The 21319-nt window shown below is 47.6% G+C and overlaps 1 protein-coding gene across 1 annotated transcript; it reads right to left on the bottom strand.

Annotated features, from left to right (window-relative positions):
• Positions 1–1280: 1280 nt before the first annotated feature.
• Positions 1281–20689, bottom strand: SHISA7 (shisa family member 7). The gene is made up of 5 exons (XM_063137969.1): positions 20142–20689; positions 17008–17162; positions 12731–12796; positions 7285–7437; positions 1281–1900 (listed from the first exon to the last, which is right to left on the bottom strand). Exons 1-5 carry the CDS (start codon positions 20687–20689, stop codon positions 1281–1283), a joined length of 1542 nt encoding a protein of 513 aa, XP_062994039.1.
• Positions 20690–21319: the final 630 nt, after the last annotated feature.

Here is a 21319-nt window from a genome sequence, read left to right as displayed (position 1 = left end):
CAACAATGCTGGATGAGGCCCACAGTGATGAAGTCACTAGAAGTCAGCATCATTGCCAAGCCTGGCTACTTTGATATCTGTAGCTACTGGTTGAGTCCATTGTGCTGAAATCATCAGTAGGTGACAGGCACAGGAACCTTGACATCATTCTTAATAATCAAGACTGACAGTACTTTCATCAAATGTTGACAAGGCCTCTTCAAACATCATCATGTCCGATTTGCCCCAACATCACATAGTATTGACAATACCTACAACAGCAGGCTTCAACAGTCCATGTGATGCCCTGTAGGGTTATATCACAACCAATATACTAACAAACCTTCCTCCATGGACATCATCTATAACTGACAAGTCACACAATGTTGATGTCAAAGGTCCACAGTGTTGACACCATCAAATGTTGATGGTGAGGACATCAGAGGTCAACAAGACCTACAGCGCTTATATCATCTGGAGCTGACAGAGTCCACAGTGTTGATACCATTGATGGTGTCGATGGTGTCAGTTGGTCGGTGGAGCATCCACAAGAGTTGGCAATGCTCACAGCGCTTAAGAGTATCAGAGGCAGAGTGTGCCAACATCATAATCAATCCACAGATGTTGCCTTCAGAAGTCTGCGACAAGGCCCACAGCAATGAAGCCATCAAATGTTGATGGAGAACACTAGTGTTGTTATCAAAGACTGGTGGGGCCTGAAAATTGTGACATGATCCAGAGCTATCCCCAAGGCTACATGATTGATGCCATGAAGGATCCATAGGCCTGGTCACCAACAATCAATTCAGCCTTGATGTCATCAGATCTGGACAGCAGTGATGCCACCGAACATGGAAAGAGATAGCAGCAACAGCAGCAAATACATGAGACCTACTAGTTTTAACATCTTCATAAGCTGACAAAGTCTGCACAGTAGGTGCCTTCTAAGAAACCAAACGGGCCTTGACATCATTACATCTTGACATGAACCATAGCACTGATGTCATCAAATACTAACAGCCAACACCATCATCAAAGATGGTCAAGACCTGGCAGGTCGGATGGACATCATCAAAAGCCAGCAAAGGCTGTGATGGTATCATTATCAAAGACCAGGCTAGGATTTGACATCAACCAAGATGGAGGCCATAGGGCTAAAAAAAAAAAGAGAGAGAGAGAGAGAAAAGGAGCCCCAAGAAAAGATGGTGAGCACCAGAGAAAGGAGGGGGGTGGAGCAGAAAAGGGTAGAGAAATATGGCCTTAGAAAGTCAAATCAACCTGAGCTGGGTAGTAGGGACATCTCACACAGTGACCTCATTCTTGCTGCCAGTAGGTAGGTGCTGGGTTGGGTGGTGCCCAGGGATGAACTGGACTTGATCAATGGTGCTTTGCCTCTTGGCCGCAAAGCCCTGGCGCCGGGTGGCGGCTGCCTGGCTAGTGCTGCCCTCCCAAGGACCGGTGGCCTTGGGGGAATTATTGGAGGTGGGGTGGGAGTTCTTCATGATCATGTGGTGGTGGTCAAGCATGGGGGTACTGCTGGCACAGATGTTGGTCTGAGAGAGGGCCTTCTGGTGGCCCAGATGCATCTCTTGGAAGGGGCCTGTGCGCTGATGGAGACGCTCAGGCGAGAGCAAGCGCTCCTGAGAATGCAAGTTTTCACGGGAGAGGAGGCGTTCTTGAGAGATGACGCGCTCTCGTGGAATGGTGTAATCATAGTTGGCTGGGCGGTAGCTTCCCCCTCCGCCGCCACCATCCGAAAGGATGTGTTCCTGGGACATGACACGCCGTGGGTTGTGCGACTTCTCAGAGTAGCCATCCCTATCGAAATTCATCTTCATGGCATGTAAGGGCAGGGTCCCTCGCGTCAGCTCGGCAAGGTGGCGCCGCTTGGCGTAGAATTCATCCAAGTCCTTCTCAGCTGCTGGGAGATAGGGGAAATAAGGGAGATGTTACTGGATGATGGGAATAGGAGTGGGAAGGCAGGAGGAGATGAGAAGAAGGCAGAGATAGGGATTTTAAGGAGACGGATGGGTGGATTAAAGGTGCATTTAATGTGGAATTGTCATGCTTCATTGACTCATTTTTTTACCAGGCATCCATACAACGCCATCATCCAATCATTGTCATAGTATATTTTCCCCATGGCTTTTCTGTTTTATCTCAGACCACAGAAAGTCTGGCTTTTTTGAGAAGAAGAGCAGCGCAATCCCCACAGGTGCAGATGCCTGCAGTAGTGTGTAACTTGTGGCTCTCCAAATGTCCTGGCCTACAACTCCCATCAGCCCTAGCTAGCATAACCAAAGGTGGGGCACGATGAGGTTTGTAGGCAAAATATCTGGAGGGCCACATATCGCCCAACCACGCCTTAGCACTACTCTTGTGTCGTTTAAAGAGGATGGGGGTCTTGGATGTGGGCAGCACACACTCATCAAAACTCTTATGGTGGCCCCCATTTTACGATCGATCGATCTATCTATCTATCTATCTATCTATCTATCTATCTATCTATCTCTATATTTGAGTCTGTATATATTTACAAATTTAGTTAGCACTAAAATGCTTTTCCAGCTTTTTTTTTTAAAAAAAGTGAAATGAGGTATAACACTACAATGCTATAATCCTATTCATGTTATCTTTTTACGCAAAAGGCCCTTTCCAGTCATCACAATAAACCATGTTGCTAAAATGACAGTGACCCAAAATATATTTTCTTTCAAATCATTTTAATAAATTGGTAACTTGTCAAAGATATATACAGCCTCTTACAAAGTCTTGTAGATCGTTAATCCAACAAAGGAGACCTTGTTGGATTAAACTTTACTTCAGTGGGCGGAGCATAGTTTCATGCGCCCCCCTACTCCTTCCCCTTCCCCCTAAGTCATTGCGTGCACCCCTGTTCCTCTTACCTTTGTCACCGGTGCTGCTTGGCTCGCTAGAGAACTGTGTGACAGGAAGAAGCAGCTGACATGGCTCTGGTGACAACCCATCCACCCACTCCACCCACTGTCTGGCGCTCACCGAGAGGATCCCATCCTGTGTTTCGCTCTGTGTATTCCTTCAGAGCAAAACACGAGGGCAGGTGACTGCTGCAGAGAGCCTCTCCGGCTGCTCTGTCATTGCAGACTTTGCCACAGTGGGACAGAGGGACTGACAGGGCTCTTCAGAGCACCAGCTAGCATCACAAGCAAGCGGCTATTCTAGAGAACCCTGCCAGTCCCAGTCTCCGCTGTGGCAAAAACCATGGCGGGAAAGCCACCAGCAAGGCTCTCTAGATCCTGCTGGGGGCGGGGGGAGAAATTCGCCTTTCTTCCTGCTCCACTGCCTGTGGGGGGTGGTCTTTACCCTACCTCAGAGGAGAGCAATCCCTGATACTTCTAGTATGGAAAGTCAAATGTAATTATGCTTGCAGTTTACAACAGAAAAGCCATGCTTGGGTAGTATTAAGAGCCACCTGCCTGGAAGCAGCCTCACTATCACATACTTAGAAGGGTAGATACTGATTCAGGCTGAACATGAATCATCCTTCAAGGCCAAACTAGATGTGACAGGTAAACCACATACATATTTATTCACGTCTGCTCCATTCGCATAGAAAGAAGTAGGTAGGGGGTTCTACTCTCTATATCACGGGTGCAGAACCTCAGGCCCAGGGGCCAAATCCAGCTCTCTGGGGGTCTGAATCTGGTCCTCCAGGGTTCCCTTGAAGGCTACTCCCCCTTCCCCCTTCCCCCACAGCCACTCATTTGTTTCATGGTTTTTGTGCAGTTCCCCCCCCCCCTCGATTCTAATAGGTTGAAATGCCTCTCTTAAGGGCTTTGTTACTGGCAGTAAGAGCTTTAAGTTACAGTGTGCTGGCATTTGGGTGGGTGGGTGTTTTGGCCCTGCCCTTTCTGCTTTCGGCCCCACCCACCACTGGGATGCAGCCGAGAACTTCTCCCAAATGGAATTCCATCCTGGGGCTGAAAGAGGTTACGCACCCCTACTCTATGAGTAGCACAGAATGAGAATATAAGAGCGTAAGAAGGGCGATGTTGGATCAGACCAAGGGTCCATCTAGTCTAGCTTCTTGTTCACACAGTGGCCAACTAGCTGTCGACCAGGGACTGTGGGCTCATCTACACCAAGCAGGATATAACACTGTGAAAGTGGTATGAAAGCAGTACATGGCATGTGTCATGGGCCCCAACAGTTGTCAGTGCACTTCAATACCACTATAAAGCAGTCGTGTGGCTCCTGCCTTTTATATACCACTTTCATACCACTTTCATAGTGGAATATCCTGCTTGGTGTAGATGGGCCCCAAGTAAGCAGGACACGGTGCAACAGCACCCTCCCACCCATGTTCCCCAGCAACTGGTGCACACAGGCTTACTGCCTCAGATAGTGGAGGTAGCATATAACCATCAGAACTCATAGCCATTGATAGCCTCCTCCTCCAGGAATTCATCCAACCCCCTTTTAAAGCCATTCAAATTGTTGGCCATCACCACATCCCATGGTAGTGAATTCCATAATTCAATTATGCACTGTATGAAGGACAGGGCTTGCATCGCGATCAACAAGTACTGGCTCTCCTGCCTGCCTTGACCCCATTGTGAGAACAGAATGCTGGACTAGGTGGACCCTTGGTCTGATCCAGCAGGGCTCTTCTTATGTTCTTATAATGCACCTCTATGGTGCAACCACAGTTAGAATACTGTGTACAGTTCTGGTTACTGCACCTCAAAAAGTATACTGGATAGGGTGACCATATGAAAAGGACAGGGCTCGTGTATCTTTAATAGTTGCATAGAAAAGGGAATGTCAGCAGGTGTCATTTGTATATATGGGGAACCTGGTGAAATTCCCTGTTCATCACCACAGTTAAAGTGCAGGAGCTATACTAGAGTGACCAGATTTTAAAAGGGGGCAGGGCACCTGCAGCTTTTGGAGCAACCAAAATGATCAAGGGGCTACAGCTGCTTTGAAGAAAGGTTACAATCTTTGGTGGTTTTCGCACAAACAAAAGGTGAGTAGGAGGAAGAAATGACAGAGATGTATAATATTATATTATACATGAGAGAAAGTGGGAAAACATCTCCCTCTCTCCTAAACCTAGAACTTGGGGTCGTCCAATGATGCTGAAAGGTCAGAGATACTACCATTCAAAACCAGTTGCTGGGGAACATGAGTGGGATGATTCTACGAGTGGGGAAATGCTGAACTAGATGGATCCTTGGTCTGATCCAACACGGCTCTCCTTCTTCGTAGGTTCTTAGAATTGTCTAAAGCAACAGAATACAGTGAGGAATGCTGGGACAGGATTTGGTTCCTCTCACCCATGCACTCAAATTCTTATAAAAAACACAGACACTAATTCACATGTTTTGGCAATGCCTTTTGGGAGGAGTTCATAATAAGGATAAACTTTGTACTGAAACAATCTTTAATATGGAACGATGTGCATGTCTTCCTAAACTACCTATTGGCTTCTTGGAAGTTAACACATGGTCAGTGCAAATGGCTTTTCAGCGCCCTTAGGACAGCTAAAATATTTATACTGTCATGTTGGAAGGACAAATGTTCGTCTCCCATAATGCAATGGATTGAGGACTTAACGTTATCAACATTTGAATGGGTGTTATATAGGCATGACTTGCGGGTGGATAAATGGATGGCTTTTCTTGAAACCTATGCATAACTTTCTCTCCCCCTTTTTTTTAAATGAACGGTATCCTGATGGAAAAAATGATGATATGTAATGGGGTGTTTTTTCAGGATTTATTTATTTTTGTTCTGTTTTGTTTATATTTACAATAAAAAAGGGGGGAAAGGAAAAACACAGACACATCACATGCACACACACACAGAGAGAGACACACTTATATGTGAATGGGAAAATACACATTGCTGCCCTGTCACATCTACTTATTCAGGGGTGGCCAAATTGTGGCCCTTCAGATATTTTGGCCTACATCTCCCATCAGCCTTAGCCAGCATAGCCAATGGTGAGGGATTATGGGATTTATAGGCCAAAAAAAATCTGAAAGGCCTACCCCTTAGGCCCTCAGTTAATTTACAATATATCCTTTCCGTTATAAGTCCTGTTTCACTTCTGTCTGAAGAACAACCAGGCAGGTCGCATAAATAGCTCAGAAGAGAATGGGGAAACGGGACACAAGGACAAAGCATTGACAGATATAAACATATAAAAGGCAAGGAAAGTGGGATACTGAAACATATGCATATGAGGTAAGGAATGGATCGCTGTATCAAGAATTGGGAACAGACTTGGGAGAAGACTGGGTAACCCTCTAGAAGTAGGGTGACCATATAAAAAGGAGGACAGGGATCCTGTACAGTTGTATTGAAAAGGGAATTTCGGCAGGTGTCATTGTTATGCATGCAGCACCTGGTGAAACCCCCTCTTCATCACAACAGTTAAAGCTGCAGGAACCCTGCCTAGCATGACCGGATTCAAAAGAGGGCAGGGCACCTGCAGCGTTAACTGTTGTGAGGAAGAGGGAAATTCACAAGATGCTGCATGCATACAAAGGACACCTGCTGAAATTTCCCTTTCAACACAACTGTTAAAGATACAGGAGCCCTGTCCTCCTTTCCATATGGTCACCCTAAATTTCAGCAGGTGTCATTTGTATTCATGCAGCACCTAGTGAAATTCCCTCATCATCACAACAGTTAAAGCTGCAGGAGCTATACTAGAGTGACCAGATACAAAAGAGAGCAGGGCTCTTGCAGCTTTAACTGTTGTGATGAAGAGGGGATTTCACCGGATGAAACAACAGTTAAAGCTGCAGGAACCCTGCCCAGCGTGACCAGATTCAAAAGAGGGCAGGGCACTTGCAGCTTTAACTGTTGTGATGAGGAGAGAAATTCACAAGATGCTGCATGCATACAAATGACACCGTTAAAGATACAGGAGCCCTGTCCTTTTCATATGGTCACCATGTCTAGAAACAAATGCCCCTTTATCTCCTTCCCAGATTTATTATTATTATTATTATTATTATTATTATTATTATTATTATTATTATTACCCCGCCTCTCCGATTGGATCGAGGCGGGGAACAACAGCAAGCATAAAATACATAAAATACTGATTAAAAACATAGTATACACTGTTAAAAAAAACATCCTAAAAGCATCCTAAAAGCATACTAGAATTCCACTGGATAGGCTTGCTGGAAGAGATCAGTCTTGACAGCTTTCTTGAATGCTAAAAGACTGTCAAGCTGACGAGTCTCCTCCGGCAGGCTATTCCACGGTCTGGGAGCAGCAGAAGAGAAGGTCCTGTGATCAACTTACCCAAGCGTTTGAGTGAGGAGTAGCGGTTGAGTTCCGACTTGACTGCCGTCTCGTAGGATGGGGGCAGATGGGAGAGGTTGTGGAAAGAACGAGAGCAGCTGAGGGTGTTGTACTTCGTGCTGGAGTGGCTGGGCGTATGGTTCACGTGCCAGTCTAGAGAAATGAGAGAAACGCTACTAATTTAGCTTCCACTGGCTTCAAGTCCTTATGGAGTTTCATTAAGAAGAACGGCTTCCGTTTGTTCACTCCATTATTACATGACGTGGTTGACATCCCATCACATTCCCATGTTGTCTGTCTTGTCCTCCTGTGTTTTCTCAGACCTGATGTGTGTCAACTTTTTTCAATTAAACCCCATTTGCAGCACCAGTCTCTCCAGTGTGGACCAGCCAAGATGCTTGTTGGGGTCAGAGGGGGCAGCAGCCCCCAGCACCCTTGGGTAGTGCAGCACTCCAAGTGCTTTGGCAGGGCCCACAGGTGCTGCCACTTGCGCAACCTACCCAGTCCCATGGCTACAAGGTTATGGAGGCAGCGGCTGGAAAGATCCCCTCCATTTTAATTTTCCCATGGTGCCCTAGAACATCCAATGTAGCATCAATTCAGAGGAAAGTGGACCTCTAGAGGGTACCAATTTGGGTAACATTTGCTTATGCTAATAAATATGCATGAATGCAAATCTAGAAATAAGAACTATTATTTAAATATATACAATATATCTCATCACAGTGAGAAAGACAGACCAGGTAACCTGTGTGCTTGCTCAGTCTGCTGTCCAGGTGCTGACTCTTCATGGACAGTTAACTCCAAGGGCCCTGTGTCTCCCTTCTTATGGTTCTTTGGTTTTAAACCAGACTTGTAGACTGCCTAGATGCTTTGAAAGTCCTGCAGTCGCTGCACAGTGGCGCTGTGTCAGTTATACGACGCAGCAGGCACCTCGCAGCCATTGCGGGGCTTTCCCGTGAAGCTGCGATTTTAAAAAGTCAGGAACTTATTTATTTATTTATTTATTCATTACATTTATATCCCGCCATTTTTCCTCCAAGGAACCCAAGGCAGCATACATAATCCTCCTCGTCCTTTCCATTTTATGGTCACAACAACCACCCTGTGAGGTAGGTTGGGCTGAGAGTCTGTGACCGGCCCAAAGTCACCCAGTGGTTTCCATGGCCAAGTGGGGGACTAGAACCCGGATCTCCCAACTCCCAGTCCAACACTTTAGCCACTACACCACACTGGCACTGACTTACCCTGACTTTTTTGCTGGAGCAGGGCGAGTATGGCGCCACAAACTAACCTTGCTCTGGTGTTGCGGCGAAGGCGGCACGGATGGCAAGCCCTGATTGGTCACCATCGGCCTGGGCAGAGGGCAGGCCCGGTGGGTCGAATGGCCGCCGGAAAGCCCGCACCCTCCCTCTGCCAGGATTAGGCACCACTACCTCGCAGCAGAGAAAAAACGGGGTTTCATCAAACACAGCGGTAACCCAGCACCATCAAGGCAGGACCTAGGACTGGGTAGGCCAGGAAACAGAGGACACCGTCAAGTAGAGGGCTATCCTTTAGCAGCTCTTCAAGTAGAGGACTGTCGTCTGTAAAATAGGACACCTGGCTACTCTACCTCTGGAACATAGCCAGGAAATCAAAATGGTGGGTGGCTTCCCATATGTCGCTGCCAAATAAACCCAGAACCAGGAGTGTGAGTGGGTGGTCCCACTGGCATGGGCAACAGGGGGACACCCCAAGGAAGTTTGCCAATGTCCTGTTTCCTGTCGTTTCCCCTTCCATTTGTTCCCCCATTCCTTAGCTGCTTCCCCTTTCATTGCCAGTTTCCCGTTTCCTGGTGGCAGATTATTTACTAGCTAACTGATTTACTCTTTGCAGCGTGAGGAACTGCTGCTCCTTTTGTTATTATTTATCTGTCATCAATTACAACCGTAACTACGAAATCCATAAAAATAAATAAATAAAAGAATGGCTCAGAAGCAATAGAAGAAGAAACCTCTAAAAAAATATTGGCTGCTTTTGCACCAAACGCTTGCCTGCCGCGGCCACGTTGTCTGTCGAAGTCTCATTGAATCATCAGAGGAACATCCAGTGCCCCAAACCCCCGGCATGTTCATGCTGCTTCTGCCTACAGGGCTGTTAAGTAGTACATTGTCCCTGAATCTGCCCTTGAGCATCATCAGAGGAGCGTTTTATCATGCCTTTGTCACTGCTCACTCATGGCTTTTTTGTGGGTCCTTTTGACAATGATGTCCACCTCCTGTGTGTGTCCCGTGACTTCTGATCTTCTTTCCTCAACAAATAAGACCCTGGAAAATCCAGGGATTTTTTTGGGGCGGGGGGGGGAGCGAAACTTGACGACATTTCCGGTTCGGTGCAGGAAAAGCAGCACGATAAAAAACTCCACTGAATGGGCCATGTGGTCATTGTTTACTTCCTTTTTCTTCCCCATGTGAAGAAAGAGGAAGTATCGTGGGACAGAAGTGAGGGGAAAGCAACGTTAAGGAAACGCAGTCCCCCCCATCTGATGACGTTCCTTGTCTCTCTCCCTTCCTCCATAGGATGGGAGCGTTTCAAAGAAAAAAGCAGAGCTCTTTTTTCTTTGAAACTTAGCTGCTGACGGCTTAGCTCTTGATTTCTGCCCTTGATCTCTCTGCATTTCAGCTTGCCCACCGGCAAGCAGATCACAAATGGGTGCAAAAACAGCCCACCTACCCCTGCCTCATGCATGAAAAAGGGGAGGGAGAAGGAAAAAAAAATATTTCGTTAAAGAGGAACAGAGAGCAGCACTCCTGGACACAATAGAAACAACATTATTCATGAAAATAGCACAATAATTTTTTTAAAAAATAGCATTTGGGATGTCTATAGTCCAGACAATGAGAGTTGGGGGGCCAAATAGCTAAAGACGCCTTGCCATGGTCCCCATCCAAATAAAGGAATCTTTATGACTATTTACTTCTTTTTTAAAATGATGACTAATTGTGTGAGTAACATCACAAGCATTTTGGCCCTCCTACTCAGTACACAGGTGGATTTCAGCAAACTGTGAAGGCAAGAAAGAGGACTAGTCAGAGGGATGGATGCCCTGGAAGGCGGCTGCAAGTGAGAGGAGGGGAATTTCACCTCTTGTCCTTGGAGTTCAGGTGGGAGTAGGGTGACCATATGAAAAGGAGGACAGGGCTCCTGTATCTTTAATGGTTGCCTAGAAAAGGGAATTTCAGCACCTGGTGTCATTTGTATGCATGCAGCACCTGGTGAAATTCCCTCTTCATCACAACAGTTAAAGCTGCAGGAGCCCTGCCCTCTTTTGTATCTGTTGACTCTAGTATAGCTCCTGCAACTTTAACTGTTGTGATGAAGAACTTCATCACAGCTAGTCAAATGCGCGGCTCCCGTCGCTTCATCTGTCGCCGCTCCCACGTCACTTCCTGAAAGCAGGAAGTAATTAGCCCCATTCAGTCCAGTAGGAGAAAGCAGCAACCGGACTAAATGAGGGGTTTTTTGCGGCACAATAATGGCCAGAAGGGGCGGCAGACAATGTCATGTGAGTAATTCGCAAGTGCCCAGTAATGAGCGTGCAGTAAAATGCTCGTCGGATGGAGCTCAAAGAAGGAATTTCACCAGGGGCTGCATGTATACAAAGGACACCTGCTGAAATTCCCTTTTCAATACAACTGTTAAAGATACAGGAGCCCTGTCCTCCTTTCCATATGGCCACCCTAGGTGGGAGCGGAAAATTAATCTAGGTCAGTAAAAAGTTTGTAACGCTCCCTTGGCTATGTTTGAGCATCATGTCTTCGAAGCCAAGATGTAGTGATGGCCACCAATTTGGATGGCTTTAAAAGGGGGTTGGATAAATTCCTGGAGGCAAAGGCTATCAATGGCTACTAGCCCTGATGGTTGTGCGTTATCTCCAGTATTCGAGGCAGTAAGCCTGTGTGCACCAGTTGCTGGGGAACATGGGTGGGAGGGTGCTGTTGCACCATGCCCTGCTTGTTCATCCCTGGCCGATGGCTGGTTGGCCACTGTGTGAACAGAGTGCTGGACTAGATGGACCCTTGGTCTGATCCAGCAGGGCACGTCTTATGTTCTAAGCCTGGCAGGACATTAAATCAGCTCTGTAAAAAAAGGCATTTCCTGTTCCCTGGTGGAGGTTCTTTAATTACTTGTTCGTGTTTTTTTTAAATTTTAATTTTACTTTATCATAATTGTACGGCATGTAGAAAGAGAGAGAGAGGGAGAGAGGCGTACATATAAAGTGGCCCAACAGCGAAACATCAAGGAGGCTTTGGATCCATTATAGGTGCAGTCAGTCTTACGTTAAAATGTATAAGAAAGATAGACAGACTAACAACAGAGTAATTTCAAAATATATTTAGAGCTAAACGTTTCAGCTTCCACCCTCTTCAGTAGCTGTGATGTTATCCATTTAATATCACAGCTACTGATGAGGGCGGAAGCTGAAACACTTAGCTCTAAATATATTTTGAAATTACCCTATCTTTCATACACACACACACACACACACACGCTATTTAAAGCATCAAAAAGCACTTCAGACAAGTTTGTTACAGATAGAAAGAGGTCATTCATCACTTAAAATACATATATTTATATTAAGGCTGCAATCCTATGCCTGCCTGCCTAGGAGCAAGCCCGATCGAACGCAGTGGGGCAGACATCTGAGTAAAAATGCATAGGATCAGTTTGTTGCCCAAGATCCCAGTTTCAAACCTTGGCATGTCCAGATAAGGCTGGGAAGGGCTCTTGCCTTGCCTTGAAATGTTGCCCTTATTAGTCATAACAGAAGGCTCTCAGTGTGACAAACAGTCTCAAATAGTTTAGAGTCACTGGACCTGTTCAGACAACACGTTAAGCCATGGCTAGTCCACTAGCCCTTTTGCAGCAAATGGTTAGTGAATGTGCTTAAACCATGGTTATGTAGCCACCATTGTTAGGAATCGTTCACACTAGGGTGGCCGTATGAAAGGAGGACAGGGCTCTTGTACCTTTAACATTTGTTTAAAAAAGGGAATTTCAGCAGGTGTCATTTTTATGCATGCAGTGCCTGGTAAAATTCCCTCCTCATCATAGCAGTTAAAGTTGCAGGAGCCCTGCCCTCTTTTGTATCTGGTTACTCAGGCAGGGCTCCTGCAACTTTAACTGTTGTGGTGAGGAGGGAATTTTACCAGGCACTGCATGCATAAAAATGACACCTGCTGAAATTCCCTTTTCAGTGTTTAAGATACAGGAGCCCTGTTCTCCTTTCCATACGGTCACCCTACTTTAAATAGGGTTTTGCAACGGTTGTGTGTCACTTTTGGAACCTTTTGAGCTGATCGTTCTAGTTCATCATATTTATGAATATAAATAAATCATGCCACTTTCCCATTTTCTGCCCTTTCTCTCTGTTGGCTATCAAGCAGCTCCTGACGCGACTTACCCAGAGTGGCCGTGTGGTGCTTGGGGCTGTTGACGTTCAGATGGATGTAATTGTGATGCATGTTATCTGCAAAGCAAAAGAGAAGAGAAGTTTTGAGTGTGGGGGCAGGCAGGGTGGGGTGTGAACTTTTTATCAGCTAGATGGAAATTTGCCTCAAGTAGCCACCAGGGGTCACCCGATTCAGATTTTAAGATGTCCGCTCCAGGATGTGTAACTAAACTCCTGCGCACTTCATAGTTGCAGAGAAAAGAATGCAAAATTAGTCTCTGCCCGCCCATTGCAAAGAAGGGACGGTGTGCTGTGAATATCACCAGAAAAGACATACATCCCAACTCACTTATATTTAATGGCAGTGGGCGTAAACCTTGCCTGCCAGATTTATAACTCATTGTATCTTAATTTCACAGCTCCCTGCCCGTAAAATGGGACTTCCTTCACTGTGTTTTGTGCCGGTGGGCACATTTGGAATTTTGAAAAGGTATCGTGGGTGCTCTCACAAAATGGTGACCATCAGGGTGGGGGCTTGCCTGGTCACGAAACACGCATTTCCAAGAAGGCAAATTGGTGAAGCTAAAAGAAAAGTCACTTGCTCAAGAATCTAAGTACAAGGCAGAGGTGGGTTTTCAACTCCAAAATGCAAAAACACTCCTGTGAACCCAAATAAAGACGCCGCTGGCGGGCAGCTCTTCACTTTGCAGCATGCTAGTCTCCCGGTGACTTTTTTTTAAAAAAAAAACCATAAGAAATAAAATAAAAATCAGGAGGGGAGGGAGGCTGGCGGGCATCAAAAGAGGGGTCTGCAGGCCCCACCTTGGGAGTCCCGAGCCCTCATCCCTAAGATCTAGAAGTCTGTTCCTGGTAACCTTTGAGTCCAATTGGTCCCCGCTGACACTGAGGCAGGTAGATGGTGGCCTTTAGGCCTGCTTCAAAGCTAGACTGTCCTGGACTCTGAACACAAATCTGTAAGCCTTGGCTATGGTCAGCAGGGCTGGCGTCAAGGGTAGGCATAGTTGGGCACTTGCCAGGGGCCCACTGCCGAGAACCCCTTGGCGCCGCCTCTCTTCTTCACCACGGCAACCTGCTTGTTCATCTGCCTCTTGCTCGGGTCTGACAACGGCGGTGGCGAGAAGGAGCGGCAGGCAGCAGATGCCATGGGGTGTTTGCTCACTGGCTTCTGGCCCTCAAACATGAAAGGGGCAGCCATGATGAGAAAGAGGATGAGGAGCAAGAGCAGCTGGTGACCATGGTGGTGAAGAGGTTGACTCACTGAGGGAGGCGGCCCGGGGCCCCTCTGAAACCTGGAGCCGGCCCTGTCGTCGGAATCTACATATGCTGATCCTAGCACTGCCTACTTACCAGGGAAAAGAAAACTGGCCAGGCCTGGTCTTCTGTCTTTAACAGCAGCTGGATCTGCAATGTGTTTCATGCCAGGAAGATCAACACTACTGCCTGCTAACATCTGCAGAGCAAGCAGGTACGTGGGCCAGTTGAAAAATGGGCAACTCTCAGTGGTCTGCAGGTTTCATCTGATCCAATCTGTGCCTCCCCACCCCCACCCCCAACTTCCCATTTCTATACTTCTTGAAATAGCTCAGACAGAGGGAAGGACAGAGACTCAAGGAACATTTCTACTGATGAAGTTCAGCATCAGTGTGCCTGTTACATAGGGTGACCAGGAGCATCATCGGACAAGTGTTTTATCACACGCTTGTTACTCCCCACTCATGGATGTTCGCGGGTCCTTTTGACGATGATGTCTGCCTCCCAGGCATCTCCCACGCGTTCTTGCCTTCTTTTCATCACAAAACAGACCCCTTTAAATCCGTTTTTTTTAAAAAAAAAACACGAAATGTGCCACCGTTTCCTGCTGGGTGCAGGAAAAGCGGCACGATAAAAAACGCCACTGAACGGGGGGCCACATGGTCATTGTTTACTTCCTCTTTCTTCCTCAGTGTGAAGAAAGAGGAAGTATTGTGGGACAGAAGAGGGGGGAAAGCGACGGTAAGGAAACACGATTTCCCCACCGTCTGATGATGAATCCATATGAAAAGGAGGACAGGGCTTCTGTATCTTTAACAGTTGTATCGAAAAGGGAATTGGTACGCATGCAGCGCCTGGTGAAATGCCCTCTTCATCACAACAGTTAAAGATACAGAAGACCTGTCCTCCTTTTCATATGGTCACCCTAGAGTTAAATTAAGCAGCAACTTTGTGGTTATTGCCCACCCCACTCTCCTGCAAACTCTGGGGTTTCCGCGAACATGTTGACACCTCCCTTTTGTTCGTCAGTAGCTGTGTTTTGGGGATAATTGTGTTGGCACTCACCACCTGAGTTCACTTTTAGAAGGAATGATTGAGGTCAAGCGTGTCTGGACTCCCAGCATCTCTGGGAGGGAAAGGGACATTTTTAAGGTGGGGGGAACACGAGCTGCGTAACCCCAGTGTTCCTTTTCATTCTACCTGGAAAGGAAACAGCTCATTTGTTTGAACGAGGCCCTCCCCCCACGCCCCGCACCACCACAAACCTAATATTAATGTTCAAGCCAGCACAAAGACAGCCAGACAGCTAGAACCGGTTGTCATGGCAAACAGGCTGTTTCCCCACAAGCTTTTGCAGCTTAATTCCTGCTGCTTATACATATATAATTTAAAAGCTGCAACCTCGAAAGAGCAGGAGTTGGCATGAGATATTTCTGTAAGAAAAGAGCTTGGGGTGAAGGGAGGGGCTGGAAGTCGGATAGAAAGGGAAAAAATGTGATGGAAGAGGGGAAAATGGGATGGAAATCATTCTCCTCCAGGGGATGTGGAATGGCTGGCTCAGGGTGCACATATGGGGCAGTCATCTCTTTTACGGGACATTGTCTTTGATCCCAGTTATTGTTGTTTTTGCTATGTTCATATGATACTCCATCCTTCATGTGGCTTAGAATGGGTGTCTCTGATTCAGACTGTAACACCAAACCATAGTTTGCTTTAACCAATGATACATGTTCCAGACGTGCCGACAAACCATGGTTTGTGCAACTCCCATCTTTCCATGCCTTCCCTAAGAATCCCATAGATGCTATCCCAACAGCAGCTTCTGGGGGTGCGGAGCAAAATCCCGTAACATGATGGCCACTTCAAATGCAGTGCCAAATGAGAGTTTGTCCAAAAGGTGGTTTCAGGTCATGATTTGGTGGCCACTTGCCAGCTATGATTTATCAGATGGTGTTGATTCAGACATCATGACAAAACTGTGGTTTAGATTTGGCAAACCACGGTTGAGCGTTACTTCTGAACCATCTCACCGAAAAACTGGCCAGGCTCAGAGCTGCTGAGCTTTACAGACAGAGCTATCTCATGCATTCTCACACTATTCTTTAAATCCAGATGTTGCTAGAAGAATGAGAGGTTGGTGGCTACCAAAATGCTCAACTCCACTACTCCTGATGGTGGGGGTGGGCAAAGTCTGGGATGGGGGGACACATTGCCCCTTCCCTCTGGAACCCACCAGGGGTTGCATCCTTCCCTCACTGTCATTTTCTTGCAAAATCACTTCTCTTTCTGCTAGTGTCGCAGCAAATCCAACAGCAGCAGAGCAGGTAGTCCGCAAAAGAACTGAGGTGCGTGCGTGTGGTCCGCAGGCCATGTGCTGCCCACCTTTAATGTCCTATGGCAGAGCAGCCCCAGTGACGGCCATTGCCTGGCTCACTTTAGCACACTCACTGCCTCTGGGTCCCACACACCATTTACGTTGCCCGGCTGACCAGAAAACAACACACTGCCTGGCCCGTTATTATGCCTTTAACATCAGGCGAAGCTAGGGTGACCCTATGGAAAGGAGGACAGGGCTCCTCCTGTATCTTTAACAGTTGTATAGAAAAGGGGATTTCAGCAGGTGTCATTGGTATGCATGCAGCACCTGGTGAAATTCCCTCTCCATCGCAACAGTTAAAGCTGCAGGAGCCCTTCCCGCTTTTGTATCTGGTCACTCTAGTATCGCTCGTGCAGCTTTAACTGTTGTGATGAAGAGGGAATTTCACCAGGGGCTGCATGCATGCCAATGACCCCTGCTGAAATTCTCCTTTCCATGCAACTGTTAAAGATACAGGAGCCCTGTCCTCCTTTCCATAGGGTCACCCTAGCGAAGTCAGAGGATGAACAACATCACGTCTCTAATTCTGCAGATCAAGCTGCTGCTGCAGGGGCTGGTTCAGAAGTCAGCACACCCACCCACACCCCAGGCCTCATCCCGCCTTGTGCAGCAGCTCGCCCACCCCTTCCCCACCGCTTACCATGACTGCTTTTGGAAGGTTTCACCGTGTTGTACAAGTTCTTCGGAGGCCGGGCCGAGCCATTATCTTGGAAGTTAGAGTTAATCACGAGGCTGTTGTTGCGCTCGGAGCATGAGCTGGTCCCCGCTTGGTGCCTGAGAATGTCGACCAGAGCCCTGGCCAGGATAAGAAACTGAGAGTCAGTGAAATGGAGGTCAAGGCATGAACAGGCACAGGCAGTGGTGGCGGCTCTCTCCGATGTCAGTGGGGCAACGAATCCGCTCCGGGTTTCAGTCAGAACCGGTCAGAGCAATAAAGGCGTTAACTCTGACTCCTTTAGAGTTCTGAGTGGTTCTGACTAAAACCAGGAATGTATTCACTGCTCCACTGACACTGGAGCCACCAACCTCCACTGAGGAAAGTAGTTCTAAAGGCTTTCTGGGTACAGGCGCCTAGAACATGCATTAAATTAGCTGTATCTTTTTGGGAAATGGCCTAGAGTGATGGTGCTGTGTGAAAATGCAAATTCCACAGCTTTACTCCAGTGATGAAAACAGATTTGGGGGTTGAGCCTTGGCTAAGGGCCATAGGTAGGGTGACCATGTGAAAAGGAGGACAGGGCTCCTGTATCTTTAACAGTGGCATAGAAAAGGGAATTTCAGCAGGTATCATTTGTATATATGGAGAACCTGGTGAAATTCCCTCTTCATCACAGAAGTTAAAGGTGCAGGAGCTATACTAGAGTGACCAGATTTAAAAGAGGGCAGGGTAACTGCAGCTTTAACTGTTGCGATGAAGAGGAAATTTCACCAGGTTCCCCATATATACAAATGACACCTGATGAAATTTCCTTTTCAATACAACTGTTAAAGATACAGGAGCCCGGTCCTCCTTTTCATATGGTCACCCTAGCCATAGGTCCAGTACTGTGTCCAATTCTGGGCACCGCGCTTTAAGAAGGATATAAATCAGGGGTCCCCAAACTTTTCAGATCAGTGGGCACATGGTCAGAGACTGTTGTGTGGTCACTCTCCTAAAATGGCTGCCATGACAGTGGCTCACCCATGCCATGGTAGGCATGGCCAGTCACCACAAAACACTCATTTCCCAGAAGGCAAAACTGGTGAGACTAAAAGAAAAGTAACTTAATCAAGAGCCTAAGTAAAAAACAGAGATTAAAAACAGTCTGAAGAAATAAAATAAAGGGGAGGGGCTTGAACCCACGGAGGGTTAAGCATCATGTGGGTCCAAGCCCCTCCTCAACCTCTGCTCCTTGCGTTATCTCTGCTCAGAGAAAATAAACAGATGCCCCTTTGAGCCGCTCACCCAAAAGGGAATCCCCTTGGCAGTGGAGTCTGGTGGCTCCAAGGTCAGTGGGGCGGAAAATCCACTCCAGGGGCACGTCTACATGAAGCGTTTGCCCCGGGGTGGCTTCGCAGTAGCAGCACATCATCTACATGACGCAGCTGCCATTGCAAAGCCATCCGGGGGCAAACCCTGGAAACTCCGCTGAAAAAAAGTCGGGCACTTACCCCGACTTTTTTGGCAGCAGAACCCATGGCGCCCCGATTGGTCACAATGGGCGGCCCCGCACCTCTGTAAAAGTAAAACAAAATTAAAATGGGGGGAGGAGAGGAACAGGGCTGTTCCTCCCCCCCCTTTTTTAAAAAAAATATTATCTGTATCTGCACAGCTGCGCAGATACGGTTAAGAAAAAGAAATGGGGGTGAGGAGGAGTGGGCAGCCAGAGGGAGGAGACGTGGTTCACCCAGTCCCTCTCCTCACGTCCTCCTCTGGCTGCCTCATTCCTCCCCACCCCTGGTTTTTTATTTTTATTATCTGTATCTGCGCAGCTGATAAAATAAAATTTAAAAAGGAGGGAGGAACTGCCCCCATTTTATTTATTTTTATTTTCCCAGATTTCAGTCAGAACTCTAAATAACTTATCCAAGGTGCTGTATTTGTTTTCCAAAGGAGCTATCCAAGACCGTAAGTCTTCAGTCACAACATGCGGGAACTACCCCTTCAGGAGCAAAGAGCAGCTTGTGGGGGACGGGGTTGGGAGTGGAACTAGCCATTTTTGGTGGACCCCTCCACTGTTGTCTCGATATGGGCAACACAGCTGCCTTTTTTCTTTTCTTTTTTAAAGAAAGACGCGTGCCTAGTCCTGCTATAATGTGATGTGTCATTTGGGCCATAGTCTTTGGAAATCAAAATGCAGCCAATTATAGGCTGCTCAACCTTAGGCAGTGGCAGCTGGTGGCTCCAATGTCAGTGGGGCAGTGAATCTGCTCCAGGTTTCAGTCAGAACCAGTCAGAACACTAAAGGAGCTAGCCAAGGTGCTTCCACATGGAGAAATAGTCTGCCCCGGTATAAAAGGTTTTTTTAAAAAAATGTTCTTTTAATTTCCTCAATTTGCACGTGGAAATAGCAGACGAGAAGAGAACTGGATATAGACGCGCACCAAATCCCAATCTGGAGCTGTTCCAGATTTACTTTCTGAAGGGACAGCAAAGAACAGAACCCTTCCCGGCTCTGTGTCCCACTGTCCTACGAGATGGACACGCACCCAATCCCAATCTGGAGCCGTTCCGGATTTACTTTCTGAAGGGACAGCAAAGAACAGAACCCTTCCCGGCTCTGTGCCCCAACATCCTATGAGATCGACACACACCAAATCCCAATCTGGAGCCATTCCGGATTTACTTTCTGAAGGGATGGCAAAGAACAGAACCCTTCTCGGCTCTGTGCCCCAACATCCTATGAGATCGACACACACCAAATCCCAATCTGGAGCCGTTCCGGATTTACTTTCTGAAGGGATGGCAAAGAACAGAACCCTTCTCGGCTCTGTGCCCCAACATCCTATGAGATCAACACACACCAAATCCCAATCTGGAGCCGTTCCAGATTTACTTTCTGAAGGGATGGCAAAGAACAGAACCCTTCTCGGCTCTGTGCCCCAACATCCTATGAGATCGACACGCACCAAATCCCAATCTGGAGCCGTTCCGGATTTCCTTTCGGAAGGGATGGCAAAGAACAGAACCCTTCCCGGCTCTGTGCCCCAGCATCCTACAAGATGGCGTCCCACGTTGACACCAGAGGATCAGGGGATGGCATAGGGCTCCCACCCCACTGCCAGCGTCCTCACCTGGGCACGTTGAGCTCTCTCCCGTGCGGCCTCCTCGAGGCTTTGCTGAAGAAGAATTTGAGCCCGACTCCCACGGCTAAGGTGAAGCTGATGACCCCACAGATGACGTACACTGTGCTGTTCCCCGTCTGCTTGCTCCCGTTCGGCATGTCGGGCCCGTTGGTGTTCGTTCCGGCAACGGTGGTGGCAAACCACTGCGGGCTTTCACGGCACCTCCCTTGCTCCAGCCTCCGGGACCGGTCCTCGCAGCAGAAGCGGTACTGGCACGTGCCGCAGCAGAAGCGGTAGCCCCCCGTAGTACAGTTGAAGGCAGCGTCATACTGGCCCATGACGTCGTAATAGCCCTGGCAGGTCTCAGAAGGCCGGGCCTTGCTGACGCTGCTGGTGGCGTTGCTGTTCAGGGACGTCAAGCGCTTCAGATGGGCCAGGAAGTTGGGCAAACCCCAGCTCTGGTTCATGTGGTGCGGGGCCTGGATGACGGCCAGAGCCGTGCGCCCGGCCAGCGCTTCAAGGGCTGCATACAGCATGACCGTCAGCAACTGGTACATGGCAGGTGGCTGGGACAGAGCTGAGGAGCTCCAGCGGCGTTGGCCAACGGCGTGGTTTCACGGATTTAAAAAAGCATATAAAAGAGATCCGGGCAGAAACACTGAAAAGTGCAAGAGAACAGAAGGAGGTCAAGTTGAGCCCTGCGGGATTGGATCTATCACATGATTATGATTATTTAAAAAATAATAATTTCTCATTGTGAAATTTCAAACAAGCAAAATAAAAAAGAAGAATATGAATGATTATGAGTAATTAATATCCTGCTTTTCTTCCTCTTGCAAGGAACCCAGGGCGGTGTTTATGCTCCTCCTCCTCCTCTTTATTTTATCTTTACAACAACCCTGTGAGTTAGGTTTGGCTGAGTAACATTGACTGTCCCAAAGTCACCCAGTGAGTTTCATGGCCGAGTGGAACTAGAACCCAGATCTCCCAAGTCCCAGTCTAACATTCTAACCACTACACCACACTGTCTCTCGGTCTAGCGTTCTGCTTCCCATGGTGCTAACGGGAGTGTTACATGGGCAAAAGGGCAAAGCCCCAAGCTCCTGTTCCACGGCTGAGATTGCGTTGTCAGGACAAAAGGTTTAGATTTAAAGACAAGCTGAGCCTGTACAAACATCTCCCCCAAC

The sequence above is a fragment of the Elgaria multicarinata genome, chromosome 11 (assembly GCF_023053635.1).
Source record: "Elgaria multicarinata webbii isolate HBS135686 ecotype San Diego chromosome 11, rElgMul1.1.pri, whole genome shotgun sequence".
NCBI lineage: Eukaryota > Metazoa > Chordata > Lepidosauria > Squamata > Anguidae > Elgaria > Elgaria multicarinata.
The sequence above is the reverse complement of the archived record's forward strand: the minus strand, read 5'-3'. Positions and strand labels throughout refer to the sequence as shown.